We start from the raw sequence: 25094 nt of genomic DNA, 5'->3' as shown, positions 1-25094 counted from the left end.
AGCGCAGATGTCATTGTAGCCCATACCCAACTTTAGAAAAAAAACGTCCGACAAGTTTAAGTAGCCGTTATTGCATCTAAGAACCCACCACATCTGTCTACACTTCGTTTCACCGCACATATTCGCTCACAACACCACCAAAACATTCAAAGCACCGAAGCAAACACGGCAAAAACAGCGGGGGGCTGCGTAGTCCAATGCACCCGCGCATTCCACTAACGAGGGTAGCGCCGAGTGGTGGCGCCACCCGTCCAGCTGCCCGTCCCTATATACTGCACCCTTTCGATAAAGTTTTCCCTCACAGGTCGGGCATCTATGTTCGCATTCCGCACCGCCATTCTCGTCCTCCATATACTATGAAGACTGAGGACCATGATCAAATCGTACGGCACACCGCCCTCATGTTTCACTGCTAGGAACCGCTTTCCGTGAGTTTTTACGGGTAAATACTTCTTTAACGTACGTCCCAGTGGAACACTGGGTCCCAGCAGTCGATAGACACATGATTGGTAGTTTCCGGCTTGTTGCACAGACTGCAATTTGTTGACCACGGCATAAAAATGCCTCTTTCTTCCAACCACGCTGTTTTCCAACCAAGGGTTTCGCTGTATAGTTTGAAAAAAAAAAGCACTTCATTGCAAGTTTCACCGGCATACTTTTTACCCTCCCTAAAACGTCAGTTACAGTGCCTGTACCATGTAAAGTCCTATACAGTGGCATCGGTAAACAAACATCCACTAAGTCTTTGTACACGCGCTTCCTGGAAACACTACACAGGTAGTCGAAAGAAAACCGTACTTTCCAAAAATTCAACAGACAGAGCCACTTCTCTCAAATATCTTGTAAACTTCCTGCAAATAATATCACTTGAGGACACAACAAAGTCAGGTAGCACGTTTTTCAATCGATTTACAGTGCGCAAGAAAGCGTTTTTTTGATCCTGAACGAAACAAAAGGTTTCGGCAACTAGTCGTGAAAATAAATGACAAAGACCAAGACCAAGTCCTCCCTTTTTCACTTGCCGAAAAATATTAGAGCGACTGGTCATTGCCCAGCTGGAAGAGCAAATAAAAACAGCAAATACTCTGTGGGTTTTTTGGACATTCGCACGGGACATACACAGCACTTACAGCACGTACCACACCTTGGTTAACAAAAAAAGAAGTTGCATATAGTGGCACGGGCAAACATGGAAAAATTGCGCCCTTGCCAGTTTCCTGTTTTGTCCGGCAACTTTTCGGTCTCGTTACTCCAATAGTCCCCCTTATACCTACAATGCACCAGCGGCACCCCCAGATATTTTGTTGGTACAGTGGTCCATTATATGAATTCAAAGACAGGAGGGGTTGCAGTGCCAAAATCCTACCAGTTCCCGTGCCAAAATCCCGAAACATTTATCGCATCCCGAGTGCACAGCGTTTCCTTTGGGTTTGTAGCGCGGACGTTGGCTTTGGACTTGGCCGCCGGTTTAGCGCGTGCTAACGCGGTTCACTTTGGGAGAGATGTGAAAGCCTGCGGACGAACCGATCCGTGCCTGCCAGTCATGGAGAACTTTCAGCGGCAAGTTCCAAAATAAATGGGAGGTGATGACATAGATAGCGGAAACTTGGCGCCTTACTAAACAACTTGAAAGCAAACTTAGATGGCTCAACGGGTCACAGAACGAGCATTGGTCAGAGTAACACTTAAAGACACCAAACGAGCTTCCTCAATCCGGGAGCAAACTACAGTAGAATATATCATAGTTCAAATAAAGAAAAAGAAATGGACTAGGGCTGGTCACATAATTAGGCGAAATGGCAATCGGTGGACTACCAGGGTGACAGAGTGGACAACGAGAGACGGGTAAAGAGAAAGAGGAAGGCCAATTACTCGATGGAGGAACGAAATGAGCAAATTTTGAGGCAAAGAATGGACTCGAGCGGCGCGGGACAGCAGCCGTTGGAGGTCGATGGGAGAGGCCTTCGTCCTGCAGTGGGCCTAGTGCCCATTCATCAGCAGCAGTGTTCATCATCATCATCAGCTGCTGCTGCTGCTGAAGATGATGCAACAGCCGGGTCTCAAACGAAGGGAGAGGGGCCGCCAGCTCTGCTGTTTCTCCAGCCCTGCATGACTAGTGCAAGCTGCGGCAATTTTTTAGATGCGAAGCATCTCATGCTCGGGGCTGTGCCCCTCCCTCCCATGTCGTTGTTGTCCGCCATCCGCACACCCACTGCGCATGCCTGGCTTGGCACCGCTGATGATGATTGTGGCAGGATGCCCCTGGGGATTGGCCAACCAAAGAATCCATCACGAGATAGCTTCGCGTTCAACCACCGTCGTCATCTTCCCGTAGGGGAACCCTGAGTAGTATGCGAGGCATTCCTCCTCTCCTCTCCGATACTCCTCTCCTCTCCGAAGCTCCTCTCCTCTCCGGGATTGCGCAAAGAATGGCAACACCTGCCGCTCCGCGCGCGATAATGCGAAGCAGCTTAGGGTTAGAGACGCGACGGTAGCCGCTACATACTCCGCTGGGGGCGCCACTGTAGCTCCGCGGTATAAATGACGCGCGCGCGCGCACGCTCCGCTCCCCTCATTCTCCTCTCGCAACGCCGCGATCGAACTGAAAACTAATGGGAACTTGAGTAGACCCCATGGCTGCTTCTCATACTACTCAGGGTTGCCCTACGGGAAGATGGTGAAATTTTTTGTATTTATTTACCATAATAATTTAGCTAATTAATCAAGCAATCACACGATTACTTGTGTAAATAATTATTGCACAATTGAGTAATAACTAGTAACACTCATTAAAGCTCTGGTCAGGGGCAATTTTCGTATAGGGTGTGTATATGCAAACCTAAACAAGCAATGGTAATATATTCGAGGAAAAAGAAGTCTGCCTATTTTACTGCTAATCCTAAGGACGCGGGTTCGATCTAGGCCGCGGTGGCTGCTTTTCTGATGAAGGTCGGAAGTTAAAGATCCCCAGGTGGTCAAGATTAATCTGGAGAGCTGCACTACGGCACGCCTCACAGCCCAGGTGTAGCTTCGTCGCATTAAACACCACAATCAACCAATAAATCTTACAATTTTATGCGAGCGAGACAGTCAAAATTATTTATCTAAATAAACGCATAGCTTCCTTATCGCGCTGAATTTTCCTAGATTGTCTGTGAATAACTCAAATTCTTTGCATTTACTAGCGAACCTCATGTGATATCTCCTGGTATGCCGACCATGAAAAGACAACTTGCCTGTAATCAGGCTATTGCTTCGCCGGATTGACAATGAGGCTACTTCTAACTTCTAATTCAATTAAATAGATTATATTATGAGAAAACCTTAAAAGATGCCTACGCACATGCTCATTTTCCGCTCTTAACTTGTGATGCTATAGCCCTAATAGGTACGACTGGCTGATGGCTAACATATAAATAGTTTTGTGACCGAATCAAACGCGAACGCTACGAGCAACTTTACAAGCATCGGGAGCACTGTGACACCTCTCGAATGAGTTTGGCAACAGTATGACATCTTTTGGAGCCGAAAAAAATTGCGTACGAATCGCGGCCGACGTTTTCTGAGAAGGCACTAAAGGTCCAGGTGAGCTCACGCCGTCCTATTTTGGTAACTTCCATCACCCGAAAACCGGAACAACATCAATTTCTACGCCGTTACACGGCATACCGTATGTGCAAGATTATAACGTATACCTATTGCAGCGCACAGGTAATTTTAGGAAAACGAATTTGTACAAATAATTTGACGCAATTCTACCGCGCAGATGCCACAGACACGGCATCACTTATCAGGCAGACAACATTCTATTTGATGCATGCAAGTGTGGCAGCGAAAATATCTTAAGCTTAGTAAACTTGCTTATTCCCCTCCAGAACAATGAAAGCGTTTGCTATTTCAAGCGCCTTGGCCTTCACAATTTCAGAGATAGCATGATGCGTTTCAGTGCAACACTTGCCGTTCTCTAGCATGTTCTGTCAACGTCGTGATCTCGATTTATGTTTTCCACCTCCATTTTAGCTAAAAAATTGTTTTTGGAAAAGTTTATCCAGTATTTTATGCATACGTGGAGGCGTTTTGATAATTTTTTGTGTGCGGTGTTAGATGGCATTGTGGGAATTGTCGCAAGCCAACCGTCAAACTAATAGGTGCTTCGTTAGAGCTTTACGTGCATACGTTGCGGATCGTTCATGCTTCGTCTACGTAGAAGAGGACGTGGCGAATTCACGGCACTGCGTTGTGCGAAAGCATGCGAAGATATTAGATTTTACAGCGACAGGTAGCATTAGTTGTACGATGAATTACCGTGAATCTGACTTTTCATCTACTTTTTAATCATCCAACAGTCTGCTGCTCCTATCCTTGATCCAATGTCTGCGATATAGGCCAATTGATCATGCTTGCTTCTGATAATGCAAAATATCACTTTTCGCTCAGTTCGCGTCCCAGGCAGGGGCTGTGGCCTCTGCGTAGACGTGCGTCACCTCCGATGATCCTGTCCCGCAGAAGTTGTTTTGTCCTCCCTCTGAACGGTACCCTGCCAGTCATCAGCTTGTAAAAGACGATGCCGGAAGACCACCAGTCGCAAGCCCGTCCTGCAGTGGGAGTTCGAAACCGGTTCAGCCAGCATTCTCGAAGCGCGGTCGGATCGTGCACTTACCGTACGGCCTCCGTTTAAGGATTTCAGGCGCCATGTATGGAATTGTGCCCGCAGATTCGCCGTCGTGGAATTCAAATGCTGTCCGAGCGAAGTATCCCTTTACTAGGCGCTTCGAAACTGTCAAATAGAAAACGCGGTGTGTCAATAATGGCGATGTAAGCTCTCCATCCCTTCCCAAGAGCAACAATGATACTACAGTCGCAAGGGTGAATCGCTACCTTTGCGGAGTTCAAGCGACACGCTTTCTTGTCATGAACAACCTTTTTGCGCGTTATTCTAGGCTGCTGCATGGTCTTCCGAGTCTAAAGCGAACAGGACTTGGGCATGCCTATTTTGACACAAAAATGCATTGGAATTTTATTTCTCCGAAATCTTTTAGGTGTTTTACTTTCAGCGCGAACGCTGATCAGTTATACAGCTGCAATGTAGAGTAACGGAAAATTTATACAGTGGAACTTTTACGTACAAACAAGTTTCAGCGTAAGTTTTGTCTACATCGAAGATTGATTGTAGGGTTTAACGCGCCGACGCAACGCAGGCGATGAGGCGCGCCGTAGTGGAGGGCTCCAGATTAATTTTGACCACCTGGGGGTCTTTAACGTGCGCCGAAATCTCGTACACACGGGCGTTTTTGCTTTTCGCCTCCATCAGAAAAGCGGCCACCACGGCCGGGAATCGAGCCCGCGACCTCGTGCTCAGCAGCGCAACGCCTTAGCCACTGAGCCACCGCGGCGGGTTGTCTACATCGAAGAATAAACATAAGATGTTAGTAATTCATGGCATTTTGGTTTAGCATTTTAACTGCGCCACTTCTCTTGAAGGCTTGCCGTCTTTTTCGGCTTTAATGATTGACACTAATGGAAAGGATTCATTAGATGCTTTGTCCTATTCTTCGTTTAGCCACGTGCAGGGGTAAGGGATAACGTATACCAAGATGTTGTTCTTCCTTTTAGTATTCGTGCCTTCGCCTTTCCGCTTATAGGGATCGGATGTAACTGTCATGTGAGGGCTACCATCGATGACGACTTAGATCAGCCGGGGTTTTCTTAATGTTACCACAGATCTCTCTATCACGAACACCTTTTTCCTCCACCTACATTCGAACTGTGTACAATTTCTGGGGCCGAGAGTAAAACGCACGAACACGTGAACATGCTTTCTTTTAAATTCAATTTCATGACCTTGACCATTTCCTAGACCTGCAACTCCCTTCCGTCAACACGTAACGGATATATACGCAAATACGTTATAGAAAATAGTGTTTTATTAGTACTGGTAGTTAAAACACACGCTCTTTTTCTTCTGCAGATTACGACGATACGTGGATCGTAAAGTATTCCATAGAAGCAAGTTTTAAAATAAACAATATTTTCCACAACATCTTTTATTTTATACCGTCAGATCACGGCGTAACGGTATATATTAGAACGGGAAATATTAAATTTCTTGTCAAAATAGAACGAGCTGCTTCTTGACGTAACTGCAGTTTTGCGTTTCCGGCAGCGGTTACTCTATTTTTACTATGCGTATACAACGGCGGCTTACAGTTCCCTCTGCTGCTAAGCGAACTCACAGTGGCCGAGGCAGACCTTGTTGGTGTCGAAGTCGATGAGCTTGACTCGGCCGCCAGGAATGATGAGCATGCTGCAATACTTTTTATTAAGACGTGTCTCCACAGCTCCCGGGGCTGCGGTGAGCGGACTTACTTGGACACCTTGACGTCGCGATGCAGGAAGCCCCGCAGGTGGAGGTGCTCCAACGCCAGGATGAGCTGCGCCATGATGACCTGAACGTGGTCAATGTTCATGTACGCTGCCTTGGTCACCACCCGCATCAGGTCCACGCCAGAGATGTACTCCATCATGGTCACGTACGAGTCCTGCGCGGAGCACACAGACAACGCAATGCTGCACTGACAGCAGCGTCGGGAAGTCGCTGCCGCTTGGGTTGTGAACGACCCCCGGAACATTTATGGGCGCATCTATCCCGAACGTTCTGTTACCTGGTTTTACCGGGTAGTCGAACTCTCTGCCCGATGAAACCCTGTGTTTCGGAAATGGCTCACCTCAGTTTCGGAGAGATGGAAGCCGACGAGGGCGTAAGTCTATGAGCAGCTACTTTTTACGGCTTTTCGCGTAAAAGTGTACTGAGGTGGGTAATGTATGGCTTTCCTGCGCAATTTATACTGTGCGTAAACGTTTCCTGAACGTGAAAGGTTACGTTTAGGAGAGACGAAAGCGAGAGAGAGTGGTATTATTTTTTGGGCTGTGGCCTAAAATAACGAAGTATACGGATGTTTTCGAATGTATTGCATAGCACCCCCCTTCCCCTTCTCTCCCCCCCTCCCCACCCCCTGAGTCAAACCCGATCATTATGAACTCAGAGACAGCGCCATATATTGAACTCAGGAAATTCCCCGTTAAAATATACGCGCACCATATTCTTGACGACGAGGTACAACTCGGGTACATTGAGTCATGAGCGCCTACGACTGTTGCCAGAACGTCTGAAGTTCCTTGGTGGCAGGCTTCTCTGCAGGTCATCATCGCAGAAATATAAGCCGGCTGTATCGTTTCAACTACGCCTTTCTCCGGATAGGCCACAACGGGCAGGAGCTTTCGGACAGCCTTTAGATCGCCGGCCAATAGGTGAGCATGAACGTTTCGCTTCCTTTTCACCCACTTATAAGATGCACGCGCAACCCAGCCTCATCTATCGTCTCGATATTCGTGCGCCCATTGTTGGGTTACATCAGCCCAGGTTTCGTCGTCCGTGGCCATAAACGGGCTCTAACGATTTTGTTTTACTGGAGTGGGAAAAACGCGTCCGTTAGAATGAAACCGCACCAATCAATGTGTAAGGCGCGCTATGCTTTGACGCCGCGGCTAGGCTTTCCTGTAGATTTACTGAGACGTGGCCAATAACATTTTAGCGCTTGGGAAGCAGTGGCATCTGTGGTGCCCGAGGTGTTATTGGTCCTGTTCATTGCAATTTCGGGTGTTTTATTTAAAACGTTTTTGTTTCCCGCAAACACCGCAGCTGCAGAATAATCCCGCAAATGCCGAATTCAGGACAGAAGTCTCCTAAATGCTTGTTCCGTTTTATAGAACTTACGATGTCGAACAAATCAAGGCGCACCTTGCAGTTCGTTGTAAATGGATTTTGATGTTACAGTATGCAAGGTTAAAGCTTGCGGTTTGTGTAATGTTATGTTCAGGATGTGGTTCCACCTAGATCGAAGGGATGGAACCCAACAAGAGCGGGGCTTAAGATTGGCAGGTTTCGACGGCAATTTTCAAAAACGTTGCCCAGGGTTTTCAAAAAGTTCACTGCGGCACACAGTGAGCCCTGAAGGCATAGCTTAATTCTCACCTTCGCGCAGAAGCAGCAGTAGTATTTTACAAGGAACGGGCTGCGGATGACTGACGCGACCACCTTGTCGATGCAGGCCTGCTTGTGGCGTGTGAAGCGATCCATAGCCACTAGCTTCACTGTGCACGTGTAGGCTGCCGGCACGAACTGGGCCTTGTATACGGCACTGCGGAGGGAGAAAGAGATGGAAGCTTCATAACTTGGATGCCTCGGCCCACATCTGCATGGACGTTCGTGGCGCCCCCGAGCCCACCTCCATGCAGCTGGCGTTCATGGCCTCTTGGACCACACGGTGGTTTGCACGGTGTCTTCTGCAATGCGTGGCAGTCAACTTTCGCTGGAGGGGTCGCCGCCATTGATAATAGGAAATGTGGTGGGCAAGGAAGCTGTGAGGGATGGGCGACGTGGTCTTGTTATAAATGTGGGAGAGAAGCGTACGGGGAGTCCGTGGTACCTGAGGGATGACCTGGCAGGCAGTAGATCCGGGATAAAATATAACAGGAAAATCAAAGTTATGCGTTTAGAGTACTAGGCACGCGGCGTTTCGCGTTAGGTGCGCACAGCAAGGGAGCAGTGTAAAGGGTACAGGACGTGGGAACAGGGGTTGGAGGCTGGGCGCGGAGTGGGTGGGTGTGCAGAGCCGGGTGCGGAGTAGGGGATTGCGAGTCCAGTAGGACGCAAAAGTTTGTTAGGGCCTCGCGCTAAAACGGCAATAGGTGGAATTGTTCCCGGGCGGGGGGGCGAGGAGTTTGAGGAGAGGTTAGCGTTGCGTGGCTGTACTCTCCTTGGCGGTTTGAAGAACCCAAGATTGAACTCACTTGGCATCTTTACAGCAGACACAAAACAAAGCTTTAAGAATAATCTCCTACAGCCGTTTTTCACCTAATGAGTTTGCATTACTTCGCACATTTAAGATTTTGTCAATAGGTAATTTAAATAAATATTCTCTTTGCGTCCTAACGTATGAATTTTTTCAAGGAAATTTACCCATTTCGTTATTATCAAGAAACCAACCCCCGCATTTCGCTGCCACTCGATTTTCACACCATAACAACTATCTTTTCTCAAAACCTAGGACTAACTACGGCAAACTTAGAACTTTTTGCCGACATCATTCTGGAATTCCATACCCCCTACCATTAAATCATATCCTTCAGTTCATCTATTTAAGAGGCAGCTTTGACATATCATTTTGGTAAAATGAGTGTTAATATTATACCTGCATATGTGGATAAATATCACCTTTATCTACCGTTTTGTGCAATAATTTGATTCTATCATTAACAATAGTTGGCTTCTTTGCATGTGAACATGTCCTTTGTTGGTGTTTTTTTAGGATTGTTACTGCTGTTAACAGCATTAAATGTACTTTTTGTATGTACTTATTTGTAGGAGGTCCCTCCCAAATGTATGACTATGGAACCTCCTAGAGTTATTTATTGTGCAACATTTCAATAGCAACAATAAACTGAAACTGAAAATAAAGCTGAAAAGATGGGAAGTGGTAGGGGAGAGCGGGACACTACAGACGAGCCGGTACAGCTTGCACGAAGTGCCGGCGAGAGTAGAGACTTGGGTGGGACTGAGACACAAGTAGTTCAAGAAGGCCCGCCAGGTGAAGGAGGTTAAGTGTCTGAGTGATCTCGTTTTGAAGTGTGCTGAGGTGTCGGGCATTTCAACGCACTAACTGGTGCGGTCCCTGGTAAGAGCAGCGTGGAAATGGAAAGAACGTGTCGCGCGGCGCTTGCAAATGCCGCGCATTCCGAGAAAAGCCGCGCCTGCTCGCACCGGATGTCCTAACGGCCACCACATGGGGATAGAGTCCGACGAAGAGGAAGAGCGAGCGGTCTTGTCAGGAGAGAGATCGAGGGGCGTGCAAATATATATTTACCATGGAGTGTAGAACGTTGAGAGAGGGGAGACCGGGCCCGTCAGCGGTGCCGCGGCAGTACGCTGCACGCGATCTTAGTCGCGTTGAAGGCTTCCCGAAAGGATCCCCGAATCCAAGCTGAGAAGTCGGAATTACATTTTTGAGCGGAAGTAGCGCAACAAGAGGACCCAGGCTGTGGCTACGCAAAACTACTCGTACATTGCCCCGAGATATTCAGACAGGCTCTCTGCGAAAAAAAAACACACACACACAATTCGGAAGTCATTACGGATCAGCTGCTAAGTGCCTCATAGAGAAATCCGAGTGGTTTCGTCCCTAGACGTTGAAACTTCCGCTGCGATCCCAGAACGGCATTCGTCCGAGAACCTTCTGCGTATGCACGGCGCTTCTAAACGGCGTCTGACTGTGGGCCTCTCAACGGTGGCTGACTGACCACGACTGCCTAGGAGCTATAGATTTGTTTTTACTGATAATCTGTTAAAACGCGCTTGGCAGTTTAGGAATGATGGTTTGATGCCTATTGAAGCAAATGCAGTGCGTGTGTAAAGTTTGTGTGCTGAGCAGTGCTGGAGTTCTGTTGGGCTGTAGGACTGAGTACTGATGTTAGAATCGTCATCTTGAAAACAGGCGTGGAAAGATGTTGACCGAGAAAAGGACAGGACGGCGCGCGCCTTGGTCAACGTCTTTCCGCGGCTGTTTTCAAGATGAATCAACACCAACTCGCCCAGCTTTCCAGCCTGTTAGTATCTTCATTTCCTGTTTCCATCCTGTTGCAACTTTATTATAGTGTTCATCATCAAGTAAGGAACAGTTTTAGGTTGGCCTCTCGCTCATCGTCGTCCGAACGGAGTCTACTCGTCTGCAAGAAGCTCCCCAGTCACGCTACCACGACGCAGGTCCTCAACGGAGGGTCGTTTCACCGCAGTCCACTCACTTATTTCTGCAACATGGCGCAGCGCATTTCACCAAATCTTCTAGTAGTAGTAGACAACGGTGTATGGAGGCAACGTGCATTTTACTGTGACGGAACTGTTTCATACCCAAATCCACCAGCGCCCAGCAGCTTCAACGACTTGAAGTCTTTCATTCTCGGTATGAAAGTGGTGTATGGAGGGATGTTCTCCAGGTTAATCTGGAAAAAAAAGTTCAGCATCTTAAAGCCACGTCTTTTTAGAGACGCTCCACTGCACCCACGATATATTAAAGCATCCAATTATTCACTCGCGTTGCTCATGTTACCTTTCTAGACCTGTTGCGGTGGTGCTCAATCGGCAGGTCTGTTGAGAGCCATCATAAAATGAGTGATTTTCATCATTTGGAAAAGACATTTGGGGTCTGCAGGTGCTCCAGTATTTTGCAACAACACTGATGCCGTTCTGCCGACAAATGCCGGCTTACCCGCACTGATGGCGATAATAAACCTGAACGTTCCACCCAATAAGCAATCCACAGCGTAAAAACAAAAACAAAAACTCTTATTCAGAATGTTGTTCTCCTCAGACAGGTGAAGCTAGCTACCAGGGATACAACAGGGTAGGCTAGACGCACACGCTTTCAATATACAGTTGCTGTGGGTATATTAATGAGCTTTAAGCGTGCACATCTTGAAGTCACATAATTACGGGACTGCTTCCGTGTTTCCAATCGAGTGACAAGGCCGTGTAATGTGCCGTTTTTATATTACAAACGTTTCATTACAACACGAAACCAAGTTCCGATGTCGCTCTGGCGCCTTATAAAAAAGAAGGTCGATGACTTTTACAAAGCGATACCGATCTCGATAAAGTCCTTTGTGAAGAACGGGACCATATGCACGTCGAACGACTAAGGAAGTCGTAAATAAGGAGCGAAATGTGAATTAAAATGTTTCTAGTGAGGTTCCTGGCGCTACAAATGGGATCCCCTATTCGATCCAGTATAGGCGCCACCAAATTCATCCCAGTACGACAATACTGGACGACGTCATTGGGCTTCGAATTTTCGGGATACGATTTGTCATGACACTGGTTACTTGAAAATAGGAACGTGCTCACTCTTTCTGTTTTGCTGACAACGCTGTCGCCGATGGCCATCCAGTCGGTAACGCTCACTTCGCAGATCTTCTCAAGGGATGTAGCGAGCTCGCCAATGATGATGGTGAGCTTGCGTACCGTAGTGCCCAATTCCTTGGCCGTCTCCGGTGCCCGCTTCATGCACTGCGTTACAAGACGTACTCAGTTCATGCAAAGGTTATTGGCGTAACAATGCGGTTACCGAACATCGTTTTGCCTGCAGTAGAGGACGAAATGCGATGTTTTAGCGAACGGAGACATATTGTCATGTTCAGGACCACATAAAAGCTATAGGACACCTTTCTCGCATTTGGGAAGCACCTGCGTGGGCCTATTAAAGCTGTGCTTTATACAGGTAGGCAAAAAGAAAATCAGACGGTCCCGCGTGCACAGACAACGCCTCCGGCATAACCCCATGCACATGTGCGAAAACGCTACATTAGTTAGAAGTAAGGGGAGGGAGTTTGGCCGAGTTTATAGTAGCACAGCGTGCACGCAGCGATCCACTGCGTGCAGCACAGTTCAAGCGACAACGGCGGGCAGGGGCGCCGGTGGTGTGGGTGGAGCCGCGTCAACGGGGCAAGGCAAACACTGGCCGCACGTTACTTCGAAATAGGTAGGCCATACGTCGTACATAAAACACCGGCCGCTCGTCAGAGCTTCACTGGTTAACCATGTGTACAGAGTGCATGGGACATTTATACGCCATATATCCTTACCTACGCGCCTTATGCCCTTACCTATGACTCATTCAGATAGTGCTGCCGTCTAGGAGAGGCTAAGCGAAGTAGCGCATCCTGTTTTGTGGCGCAAGCTACACTACGCTACCTCGGGCAGTCTTCACGGGGTGACCAGTTTTGCCCTTGAGCGCTGGAGGTAAAACCACACCCCTTCCGCAAGCGCCCGGCGTGGAGCAGCGGCGCCAGAGAGATAGGCGGCAGGGCAGAGATAGGCGGGGAGGGAAAGGAGGCTTGCGTGGGACCCGTGCGCGGGACATGGCGGAGATTAGGTGAGGAGGCTGCCGCAGCAGCGATAACCACGCGCCACGAAGGCAGGCCACGAGGCCACGTGCGGCACAGAACCATGTGCGACAGAGGAAGACGAACATCCAGCTGTGGTCCCTCGTACAGCGGTGAGGCTTAAACAACGCTGTGAGGTGAAAAAGAGGAAAATCGCTACCGTTGCGTACAGCTTCGCTGCCTTCAAGCCTTGCGCATAAGGCTGAGCTTCCTTCATTTTATTAATATGTTTCTTCTACGTGACTGAGATTGTACGTGGGATTGCCGTGTTCAGAACTATGTAGCAGTCAAAAGAAACGACGGCAGAAACCTTTTCGTTTCGTTCAGGCGTATCGGACAGACCGGGGCCACTGCCCGAACTTGCTGAGCGCAGCCCCACGTGCTTGAGTGTATTAGGTCGTATTAGGCTATGTTCAGATTACCGACATGAAAGCCATATTGTGATCTATTCACGTAAAAAAACGGCATGTCACGCAGTTCGGTTGGCTGAGACGTGAAATGACGTCAATTTTTAAAGTTTATTACCACAGTTGCGGCAACAGTCCGAACCCGGTCTTGCAAAGCTTTTGCACACCGTGACGGTGTTTCCGTTTTCATTTACCCTGTGTGTGGGAGTCGAATGCGTATTCGCGAGCAGTCACCAGAAGCGGAAACTTACTGGCACAGGTTTTACATTCGCCGCTGGGCTAACCGCGCCAACAAGACATAACCCCATGCACATCTTGATACCAGCGAAGGCACTGTTCGCATAGCCTAATGCTGGGCTGATAACGATAAACGTAGTATTCCTTCCTATTGTTTGTCAAGCGAGTGTTGTTAAATGGTGCAAAGGAGAGAGTCGAACGACGAGAGTTTTAAGACGGTACGGGAATATGGCCGCCCTCACTCTGCGCCTCGCCCACCTTTACAGTTTAGATACATCGTTGAGCTGCCAGAGCCTTCTTACAGCTCCTGGATCGAGCTGAGCCAGGTAGTCGAGGTGCTTGCGTAATTTTTACAGTATATTTTGATTTCATTTGATTTTTTTTTATTTATTGGCAAAAAGCAAGGGGAGGCGGAGACTAAAGGCGAACGTGGCCTGACAGAGGCCTCAGCCACCCGATTTACAGCGTACATAACAACACGTCTGTTCACAAATTTAAGCATGATAGCACAATCGTAATAGAGGAATAGCACAAAGCAAAGTCATTTCTACATTTCTTATGTATTATACAAAGCATAGGTCTCAAATTTACAAAGGTATCCCAATGTACACATAAACGCAGTTCATACGCATGACCTTTCATCAGTTACACTACTTTGTCGCAATTACGCATTAATGTATTTTTGTTTGTAATTTTTTTAATTTCTACCTTTAGGGGGGCATGTAGACATATATTTCAAACCGTTAATTATATATCAGTACTGCAAGCGTTTTGCTTAAGTAACACTGCTTTGACCTGTTCTTTAAACGTAAGTTCACTGGCGTGGAAGTTTAATTTTTCTCCCAATTTATTTAATATTTCAGTTGACTGGTACAGGAAAGATTGCTCACCATAGCTCGTTCTTACTTTTGGAGTGTGCCGTATTGTATGCCTGAGATGGTAGTCAGAAGATTTATTGTTAACTTGATTGTGGGTTTATTGCTTATAAATGGTGTGCAGAACCTTCATGTAGTATATTTGGTCAGCTCGAAGCATTGAATATTCAGTAAATAAAGGACTTGTCCTGAAATCTGCGTAACAGCCACGATAATCTAAATATATGGGCAAAAATCTTTTTTGCAATACAATGAGCCTGTTCTAATTAGTTTTAGTTGTGGTCCCCCACACCAAAATCCCGTAGCATAGTTTGGAATAAATGAGAGCATTGTATAAGTTTTGTTTTAACCATAGCGGTATGAAATGGCCAATTCTATATATGATACCTATACTTTTAGAGAGTTCGGTGGACAGGTGAGCAATATGCGTATTCCACGAAAGTTGTTCTTGAAACCAAACACCTAAAAACTTCTGTTCTGTCACTCGGTTTAACTTGGTTCCGTTGAATATAATGGGGATTTATTTCTCGACATTTTTATTGTACGGCCTAAATATCATGTAAGTTGTCTTTATAGCGATAAGTTGCAATGTATTATCTAATAACCAATTTGATAATTGTTCCATGTAAACATTTACCATTGAGTGAAGTTTAAGTATAATATCAGATGTGAAGAAAACGTTAGTGTCATCCGCATACATTAGAAGTTCTTGCGGACCTTCTATATTTATTCTATATTCTATATTCTATATCTATATGTTTATTCTTGTGTAGCTTCTATATTTTTACTCAGTTCATGCCGAAATATTTTGCGTAGTAGCGCTTTCTTGTTTACGCTATTTGGGACCAAATGTACAGGTGGCACGAAAACATGCTCTTTTGGAGCTGTACGTGAGTTGTATAAAATGCTCTAAAATTTGTTTTGTGAATGTCTAGTCTAACGTAGTGAGGCTGACTTTGGTGAAGACAATGTATATGAGCCCTTGTAATTTTTAGTTTGGTGGTTTTATTTGATTTCGTTTTACTTTATTGTACCTTAAGGCCCGAAGGCGTTAAAGAAGGGAATGTAACGGAATCCAGAACATATCCACACGATTGGTTATTAAAGTGCTTAGCGAGAAAATGCGGAACACAACCGAGCTGTCACCACCGCCTCCTATTCGGCAAACTTACGCACCAAGCTGTGGAGTCCGATGAGGTTCTCGATCATGTCGCGAATGTCCTGGAACGTTATAACCTGTCGGTTCAGCTTCTGCATGCAGTCTTGTGCGGCCAGCACCACCTGTTCTTGGCAGAAGTGCGACAGGGGGTCGCGGAACAGGGACACCTTGCTCTCTCGCTTGATGAAGAACTCCAGCAGCACCATGGTCACCTTTGGGATCTGAGCAGGAAACGGGACGCAACTCGCAGCAGGAGCGCTATAGAGGTCAAAGAAGATAATCGCTGTCTCGCTGCTTGGGCGACGAGCCGCGGTGAATACTTAGTAACGTGTTCGCCTTTTAGTGACAAATCACTAAGGCCAGCGACTACACCAGCGTTACAAGTCGTTAGACGTCGTACCATGTAATTGATTCCATGCGATTCCATACCACATGGCCATGAATCCGCCAGAGGGTATGGAATGCCTGTAGTTGTTTAGCAGGAGGTAGCTTCAAGCACACCTCTATCTACTCGTGTGCTCGGCGCTCGTGTCTTGGGCGCCCGTGCGTGCCTGCCGGCGCACGCGCGATTTGCGATATATTATACCTAGTTCTCAAACGAGCATAGAGGAGATTTGATTACTGGCCAATGTGATTCACGATCAGGTACGCTGTCCCAAAAACCAGAATGCGCGTTCAGCTCTAGCAGTGTGTCAGCAGCGTACGGCGACCAATACATCCATCCGCGCGCTGTCACATGGCAGGGTCTCGTAGTATAGTGACGTCTGGGACAGCTTTAATTTCACTTTACATGATAGGCGCCATCTCCTAACTTTTTCTTCCTCGGAATAACTTAAAAATTGTATGAGTAAATAGCTGCACACACGGCTTAACAATAATCCGGATGTTAACTCACGCATATGAAAGGGACTTGGCTTCACCAAAGTAAGGTTTACATCATATTACTGAGGTCAACCTTACTCTGATGAAGGCAAGTCTCATTCCGGTACGGCAGTAAACATCCTTGTTATTACTCTTGCCGTTTGACTATTTACTCTTACTCTATTTACTCATTACTCTTACTCTTAATCTTACCCTGTTATTAATCTTACCCTTTTGACTATTTACTCCTGTATATATGTGCGCCAACATCAGTAGAAACAGCCATCATACGACGCACACTGACGAGGAAAAAGAAAGCAGAGCGTGTGCACGTGTGCCATTTAACTAGCTTGACACTTTCAGCCCCTTGTGTTGCTTGGGCAAAGAATAAGCGTATTGTGCACGCTTCCTCGACACGTGGGAGTTGTTAGCACATCTGACGCAAAAGCGTGTTGTCGTGTGCAATTTACGTCTTTCAATCATTTTGGAGTACGTATTCTACTGAGTGTGACACCGGGTTCTACATGCGTATTTCCAGTCTTTTTTATCTACATTTTGCCGTATCTCAATTATCTCAAGCTATGGTACACGCTTTGTCCTTTCTCGAGAAACTGTATCCCCCAACTTTGCAAGCACTACGTGTTCTGTCTCGGATGAATAACAAACACCACTGTAGTAGATGACACGTGCGGAAAGGTAGTCCCGTCCTGTGCTCTCCCATCTGCTCAGCGCTGATTTTTCCTGCTTGTTCAGTTGTTTCGTCTATTTCAGCACTGATTCCTCTTAGGAGATACACTTTCACTGACTAGTCTAACTTGCTACTCTGCTGCTCCTTCTACACGTTCCAAAGGGAAGTACTGTTGTCGATAAACTAAAGAGCGTCTTCACAAAAGATTCACTTCGTGCTTCAGGCGTCCACTCCCGCTTTCCGTTTGTAATAGCATAGTCTGTAAAAGATTCCACAACTCTGTGGACTGAACAAAGGCTGTGGTTCGGCGGAACGAAGACGTAGTATCCATGGTGACGCGCAGACTGTAGTAGCTATCACAAAATGAATTCCAGTGATGAGAGCAGTAATGACGTTAACTAAAGCTCACTTCGAACAAAATTTTGGCTCACACCATCAAGAAAGTGACTGCGCGAAAATAATCTTAGGTAGCCAAACAATCGAATTTGTAGGTAGCATTTACAAGGCTGTCCAGTATTTGTTCTTATGTTACAACTGATGAAAAAAAATGTACACGGCTGCTATGTATTTACGTCCCCTGCTGATGTGTGGAAGTGACCCGCCGCTACGCAGGCGTACCTCTAAGCGTTTAACGTTCAGGTTTATGGGCTATTCCAGAGAGAAGATTGCACCTGCTAATGTGCGGAAGTGACCCGCCGCTGCGCAGGCGTACCTCTAAGGGTTTAACGCTCAGAGTTATTGGAGATTCCAGAGAGAAGATTGCGATTTCAGCAAAAACAGAAAATAAAGCTTGGGAAAGTAAATCGCACCGATAGCATGGCCCTGGGCGGTTGCTTTAAGTTGTCCGTAGGATAACAAAAGCGATCGGCCCTTCTGTAGCTGGTAAACCGCCACTACATTATCGGATTTCCTTAATATCTGGCCTAATTTTTTACTGTTGTATTTAAAATTGCACGACCCTTCTTAGGAAAAAGCGGTATGTTTAATGCACAAAAATTTCATTTCGTTTTTATGGTCACTTTAAACTACAGAACACTTTTCTTCAATTCGCTGATAATTTAACTCACCGAATAGGTTCGCGAACCGGTTCGGGTTGTAAATTAGTGGAACCCGAACTGAACTAGCAAAAAATGAATTCACCCGAACCGTAATATCTATCTATATATATATATATATATATATATATATATATATATATATATATATATATATATATATATATATATATATATATATATATATATATATATATATATATGAGTGTGTCGAACCGAAAAAAATACCGGTTCGGTTACGGTTCTGGTTCAGGCGAAATCATTTCGTTCTAGCTCAGTTCCGGTTCGACAAAATCACGTACCGAACCAGTTCGATGAGTTGAATTATCACTGAAATTAGACAAAAAAACATATAGTAGCTTAAATCGACAGTTAAATCAAAATAAAACAAAAATTCAAAATGCTGCTGTTCCCCAGGGGCAGTGGCGCAATTGCAAAGCAAACTTTAAACAATTACGAGATATTAGAAAAACAGATGAAGTGGCGACGATTTGCCACCTACTTTCTCGTCCAGACTGTATGTTGTCCTAGCGACTATTCATAAAGCCACTTACAAGAGATATGACGGTGAGATATATTTTCTGCCCTTTCCTTTTTTGTTGAAATCCACCCCCGGCGGGAATTTTTTCTCCACTTTCTTTCTGTCGTACCAAATTCTTTGTCTGTTTCAATGACCTACCACATTCTCCCCTTTGCTTTCCGAGGTTTTCTTGACTGCCAACCCTTATTTCTATTGTATTTTCAACGAGCCCCTCATTTCCTATTCTGATTCGCTACATGCATAGCGAGGGCCTCTGCTCTGGCAGTCTTGGTGCCATAGGGAGCTTAAAAGGGTTCAACGCTGGTCCACCACTCTCGACATGTCGTAGACACTAGAGTCATGGCCGGGGCGTAAAAAGAAGCTCCCCTTCACCACGAGTAGTCAGAGTGGCGCTGGCTACCACCCCAAGCGCAGGAAACGAAAATACCTTAACATAAATACCCCAGAAAGTGGAGGGGAAAATAGCCCCGCCGGTAGCGTAGTGGTCATCGAGCCAGACGCGTAGTTTAGAGGCTGTGGGTTCGGATCCCACCCGGCGGGAATTTTTTCTCCACTTTCTTTCTGTCTTTCCAAATTCTCTATCTGTTTCAATGACCTACCACATTCTCCCCTTTGCTTTCCGAGGTTTACTTGACTGCCAACCCTTATTTCTGATATATATATATATATATATATATATATATATATATATATATACAAAGCTGCGTGAACTTTTACATTTTCGTCACGAAATCTGCCATGCAAGTTCTAATCCAATAGTTTTATAGTTACATTTTCTCTTTTCGGCGCGGGGACGGCCGCGCGCGTTGAGTCACAGGCAAGTAACACAAACTTAGCTAACTTCTGCGACAAGGTGACCGCTTAAAGGCCATATTCGCGTTATCGCGTTACTGTTTTGATAGTTTGACAAATCAAGTCACCTCGATAGGCACATTACTTGTAACGTTATAGCCAAACTCCGAAATGTAAACAAACAGTTACCGTAACTTCGAGAACCTTTCCGTCATAGCGGATGAGTTTAGACTGAGCTGAGCGAATTGTTACATTTCGGCGCGAGAAAAGACCAATACAATTTCAGAAGCCTTTTCGGTCAGCTAAGCTTCAAACTAGCCATTTTTCGTAGCTATACACATGAGCATGGCAGTGGCTTACCTTTCCAACGGCCAGACGCCAGTGAATCTCATCAGTAAACCCTCGTGTTGGCTTATACCGTCATAACCGCGCGTATAAAATCAGAACCGACAAACGCTGGCTAAATGTCACTACAGGCGTGCGCGGCAACGACGTCAGCGGTAAACTTCTCTCGCGGATACCCAAAAGGCTACACTAGAAAGGTTCAACCATGCTAGGAAAGCTCTTCGGGGCATAAACAGCACTCCCGCACCAGAGAAGGATCTAGCCACCCTGGTGTAGTAGTTAGACGCCACCTCCCATGACTAACAAACCCAACTCTCGACCCTCAGTCCCGAGCAGCTGTAGAGCACCTGTCCACGGCGGTGGTCAGTTCAGCGAGACAGCATAGGGTGCAAAAAGAATCTGTGGGTCCGGACAGGCCGCCTTAGGAAATTGACCCTGGCAACGTTCAACGCACGCACCTTGTTTAGAGAGGGAAGCTTAGCTGTACTATTAGATGAGCTCTCGGACATTAAGTGGGATATTGTAGGGTTAAGCGAAGTCAGAAGGACAGGAGAAGGCTTCATGGAGCTCACTATCGGGCATACGTGCTACAGTGGACCCCAAGAGAACAGAGAACACGGGGGAAAGGGGGCAGGGGGTTAACCCACAGAGCAATAGCAAGAAACGTGGAGGAGTTTTTCAGAATCAGAGAGGAAGTCGCGGCTGTTCTGATGAAGCTAAACAAGCGATACAGGTTAAAGATAAATCAGGCCTATGCGCCAACAACCAGCTATGATGATTAAGCCGTAGATAGTTTCTACGAGGACGTCGAATCAGCCACAGCGCAGTTCACGATTGTGATGGGAGCCTTTAACGAAAAGGTAGGTAAGAAGCAGATGGGAGAAAGGTCAGTGGGAAAGTTTGGAATAGGCAACTGCAACAGTCTAGTAGATACACATGGTGGAATTGCAGAGAGAAATAATCTGAGGTTGATGAACACAGCATTCTGCAAACGAAAGAACAGGAAATGGACATGGAAAAGTCTCGATGGTACAACAAAGAACAAAACTGACTTCATTTGAAGTGACAACCCGAGTATCGTGCAAGACAGAGATGCTAAGTAAGATTCGGAGCACCGATCATAGGAAGGTTAGATGCAAGCTAAGGCTGAATCTCAGAAAAGAAAGAAGGAAACTCGTGAAAACTAAGAAACCTCGCATGGAGTCAGTCAGAGCCAGATCGCAGGAGTTTAAGAGAACTCTTCAAAACAAATTATCGCTTCTGGACGAGTAGAACGAGGTCAGTGTAGTCAGGCTAAATGACAACCTAACATCGGCACTCAGTGAATCAGCAGTAGCTGTTGGAGAGGCAACATATAGGGAACAAACAGGAAAACTAACCAAGAAAACGAAGGAACTAATTGCCAAATGTAAGAACAGGAAATGTTCAAGTATGGCGGATGGGATTAAATTAGCCCAGCTGTCTAAACTGATCAACAGAAGTAATACAAGCGGCATTCGTGCATATAACATGGCAGTGATGGATGAAACGCTGCAAATAGGGGGAAGCTTGAAAGCAACTACAAAAAAGCTAGCCATCGGCAAAGACAGTATGCAGGCACTCAGAGATGAGCAGGGTACCATTACGCACAACTTGGACGAGATAATAAAGGTAATAGAATGATTATACACCAGGCTGTATTCCAGCGACGTTAGACAAGGGGAAACTACTGAGCGTACAAACTCAAATTGCGATGCCCCACTAGTAACTAAAGAGGAAGTTGTAAAGACACTCAAAGGCATAGAAATAGTAAATGCTGCAGGAGACGATGGCATAACCGTAGATCTTTTGAAGGGGGGAGAAGATATTGTACTGCTTGCTGAACTATTTTTGAAGTGCTTGAACACTCAGAAAGTTTTCATAGCCTGGAAAAACGCCAACCTTATTCGATTTATAAGAAGGGATATCCCAAGGATCTCAAGAATTACGACCCAGCAGCCTACTCTCAGTTGTTTACAAGCAGTTTACCAAAGCTATAGTTAGCCGCGTATGTGACAGCCTGGATTCCCAACAACCCAGAGATGGCATTCTGGGTTTAGGAAAGGGTAGTCAATTACGGATAACATCCATGTTGCCAATCAAATGAGAGAAAAATCCGCAGAGTACGCGAAACCCCTTTTCATGGTATTTATAGATTTCGAGAAAGTGTTTGATTCCCTAATCAACAAAGCCGTTTTAGAAGCACTAAAAATCAGGGAATAGAGGAAACCTACATAACACTTCTAGAAGACAGCGTGACGAATGCACTGGCAGGATAGATCTCTACAAACAAAATAATAAATTTCCGACCCGAAAGGGAGTAAAACGGGGAGATACCATCTCTCCAAAACTATGCACAGTATGTCTGGAGGGGGTATTTAGGAAGCTTGACTGTGAAAACAGGACTAAGAATAAACGGGGAATACTTGAGCCATTTGAGGATTGCGGACGACATAGTCTTGCTGAGTGAGACTCCAGAGCACATGCAAACAATGCTTGAGCAACTACAATGAGAACGCATGGCTGTGGGGATAAAAATAAATATGAATAAATCAAAAGTAACCAGGAATAAACATGCCAAATACGACCACTTCAGCTTAGGAAACGAAACGCTAGAAGAAGAAGCAAAAGAACATAACTACCTCGGACAGATGGTTACTGCTGAACCCAACCCCAGAAAGAATTCCGGCGCAGGATAGTTAAGGGTTGGGGAGCACTCGGCAAGCACTCTCAAACAATGAAAAATAAGCTACGTCTGTCACTCAAACGAAAAAATGTGGCTGCAGCTTAGCTCAGCTCACTTTGGATGTGCAAAGCAAAAGCTTGGCCTAGTCTGGTTGAGTCTTGGTTTCGCTTGGTTAACCTTTGATGTAGCTGTATTGCCGACCCCGACTCAGAGCCATTCGGTCCCATGCAACGCTCAGAGGATGAGGCCCGGCATCGCTTTCATTCACAGCGAACGCGGGGCAACACGAGTCACGTAGCCCGAGAAGATCCAGCGGCGCACGCGTGGGACGCTGCGGGAGTGATCGGCAGCAACCGCCGCGGCTGCCGCCGCTCATGGTTGAGCTGAACGAATGAAGCCGGGGCCTTGTGCGCAGCGCCGAAAGCGGGCCCGGCGAATAACGCAATGCGCTAACGAACGAGGGTTGTGTCGCAAAGGTTGGTGGAGGGGGGGGTCTCAGGTCAAAAGGTGAACTTGCGCATCCGCGACGAAACCACTGGACGACAGTAGTAAAGCTATGCTTTAAAAATCCCGGGCCATCTACACAAACGTCAAACCTGGGGCGTGGCGAAGCATGCAGTGTATAAGTGTATTCTTGGCACATCTGCGTTTTTACCAACGGAGACAAAACCGTTGGGGGGTAGAAGTATACAGCTTTGCTGTAAAAGTCTCTTGTCTTTGAAGCACGAAGCTCTCTAGCGCGAGGCGTAAACGATTTTCTCTGTGTTTTTTTAGCAGGCGTTACGAAGGGCCCCAGCGCGAGGCGTAAACGAGTGTCGCGGTGTTCTGTTAGTACGCGTTACGTTCTAGCGCGAGGCGTGAACGAGGTTCCCGTTGGTTTAGTACCGCGACTACATGAGAAAACGATTATGATGACGACGACAGGAAACGCAACAGCCCGAGTCCCTAAGGGGCTTCGCCCCCCCAAAACTACAGCCAGTGCATACTGCCCGTCATGACATACGGAACTGAAACTTAGCGCCTTACTAAACCACTAGAAATCAAACTTTGGTCGGCTCAACGGGCCATGGAACGAATAATGATAGGAATAACACTTAGGGACAGGAAACCAGCGACCTGGATCAGAGAACAAACTAGAGTAGAAGATATCATAGTGAGTAAAAATATCATGCGGGAGTATGATACCTTCATCATACAGGAGTAGTGGAGATATCATAAGGGAGTAGCGAAGACATTACGGGGAGTAACCATCCTTGTTATGGCTCTTGTCGTTTGTATGAACATTTACTCCTGTATATCTGTGCGCCCACGTCAGTAGAAACAGCCATCAAACGACGCACACTGACGAGGAAAAAGAAAGCGAAAGCGCGTGCACGTGTGCCAATTAACTAGCTTGGCACTTTCAGCCCCTTAGGTTACTTGGGAAAACAAAAAGCGTATTTTGCACGCTTCCGCGAAACGTGGGGGTTTTTAGCACATCTGACGCAAAAGGGTGTTGTCGTGTGCAGTATTTCCGTCTTTCAATCATTTTGGAATGCGTATTCCACTGAGTGTGGTACCGTGCTCTACATGCCCATTTCCAGTCTTTTTTTTAATCTACATTTTGCCTTATCTTAGTTATATATTCCCTGTTTATGTTTGACTACCTCTTGGGTTCACCGTAAATAAAGTCGATAGGAACCAGCGTAGAAGAGGACTACATGATTGTGCAAATTCAACATTCGTGCTGTGACGACTCGTGCTATAAGGCAACTTCAAGCGCGAAAGGTACTAGCGATGCGAAATTCGAGCTTTGCGACACATCTTCTCCCGCTTGTTTAGGCAAAGGTGCCTTTAAAAACGTTACGCGACACTTTTTGGCACTTTTAACAGAAAATATAAGGTATCTAAACACAGTTATGACTTATAACGAACACCGATTGTACTTCGTTTCTTGTCCTGTCTTTCGACGCTGCCACAAACACAACGGATTAGCTAGCTGCGACTCAGAGATCAGACGAATACTATGATAATAGAGAGTTATAGCAGATCGGAAAAACGGTTCCGGTACGGTAACGCCTACCGTCTGGACGCCACCGCGCATGCGCAGAACCCTACCGTATACCGGAGCGACTTGGCCGCGCGGTACCGAGACATACCGTGTCCGTCGTTCCGAAGCGGACGGCCGCTTTGGTAGAGTTTAGGATACGTACGATTGGCTCACGCCTAGTCGAACAGATTGTAAATATGAGATCGTTTAATAAGAAAAATGAGATTGCAACAAGTGAAATCCACGCGATTCTGACAGCTCAAGCAGCAAGCGAAACACGCCCCGGCCCAACTGCCGTGGCTTGTGTCGTCGAACGACGCATGTCCGATAGCTTCTTTTAGGTTAAATAAAGGCGATACGGCTACTTAACTAGTATTAACAGCAACATGGGGCCCGTCTACAAATCGG

At 46.4% G+C, this 25094-nt stretch overlaps 1 protein-coding gene across 1 annotated transcript in view; it reads right to left on the bottom strand.

Moving 5' to 3' along the window:
- LOC144158228 (microtubule-associated serine/threonine-protein kinase 2-like) overlaps window positions 1–16652 on the bottom strand; it is a 53823-nt gene extending 37171 nt beyond the window's left edge. Inside the window, exons 1-9 of the mRNA XM_077688939.1 lie at window positions 16632–16652; window positions 15689–15892; window positions 11957–12118; window positions 10964–11055; window positions 8033–8198; window positions 6367–6539; window positions 6234–6304; window positions 4661–4777; window positions 4485–4595 (exon numbers count right to left, since the gene is read on the bottom strand). Of these exons, the coding sequence (XP_077545065.1) occupies window positions 4485–4595; window positions 4661–4777; window positions 6234–6304; window positions 6367–6539; window positions 8033–8198; window positions 10964–11055; window positions 11957–12118; window positions 15689–15892; window positions 16632–16652 (1117 nt within the window). The remainder of the gene's footprint in view (window positions 1–4484; window positions 4596–4660; window positions 4778–6233; window positions 6305–6366; window positions 6540–8032; window positions 8199–10963; window positions 11056–11956; window positions 12119–15688; window positions 15893–16631) is intronic.
- Between the last annotated feature and the right edge of the window lie 8442 nt (window positions 16653–25094).

This window comes from Haemaphysalis longicornis, unplaced genomic scaffold (genome assembly GCF_048455015.1).
Source record: "Haemaphysalis longicornis isolate Haplotype H1 unplaced genomic scaffold, Haemaphysalis longicornis Haplotype H1 scaffold_1, whole genome shotgun sequence".
Lineage (NCBI taxonomy): Eukaryota > Metazoa > Arthropoda > Arachnida > Ixodida > Ixodidae > Haemaphysalis > Haemaphysalis longicornis.
The sequence above is the reverse complement of the archived record's forward strand: the minus strand, read 5'-3'. Positions and strand labels throughout refer to the sequence as shown.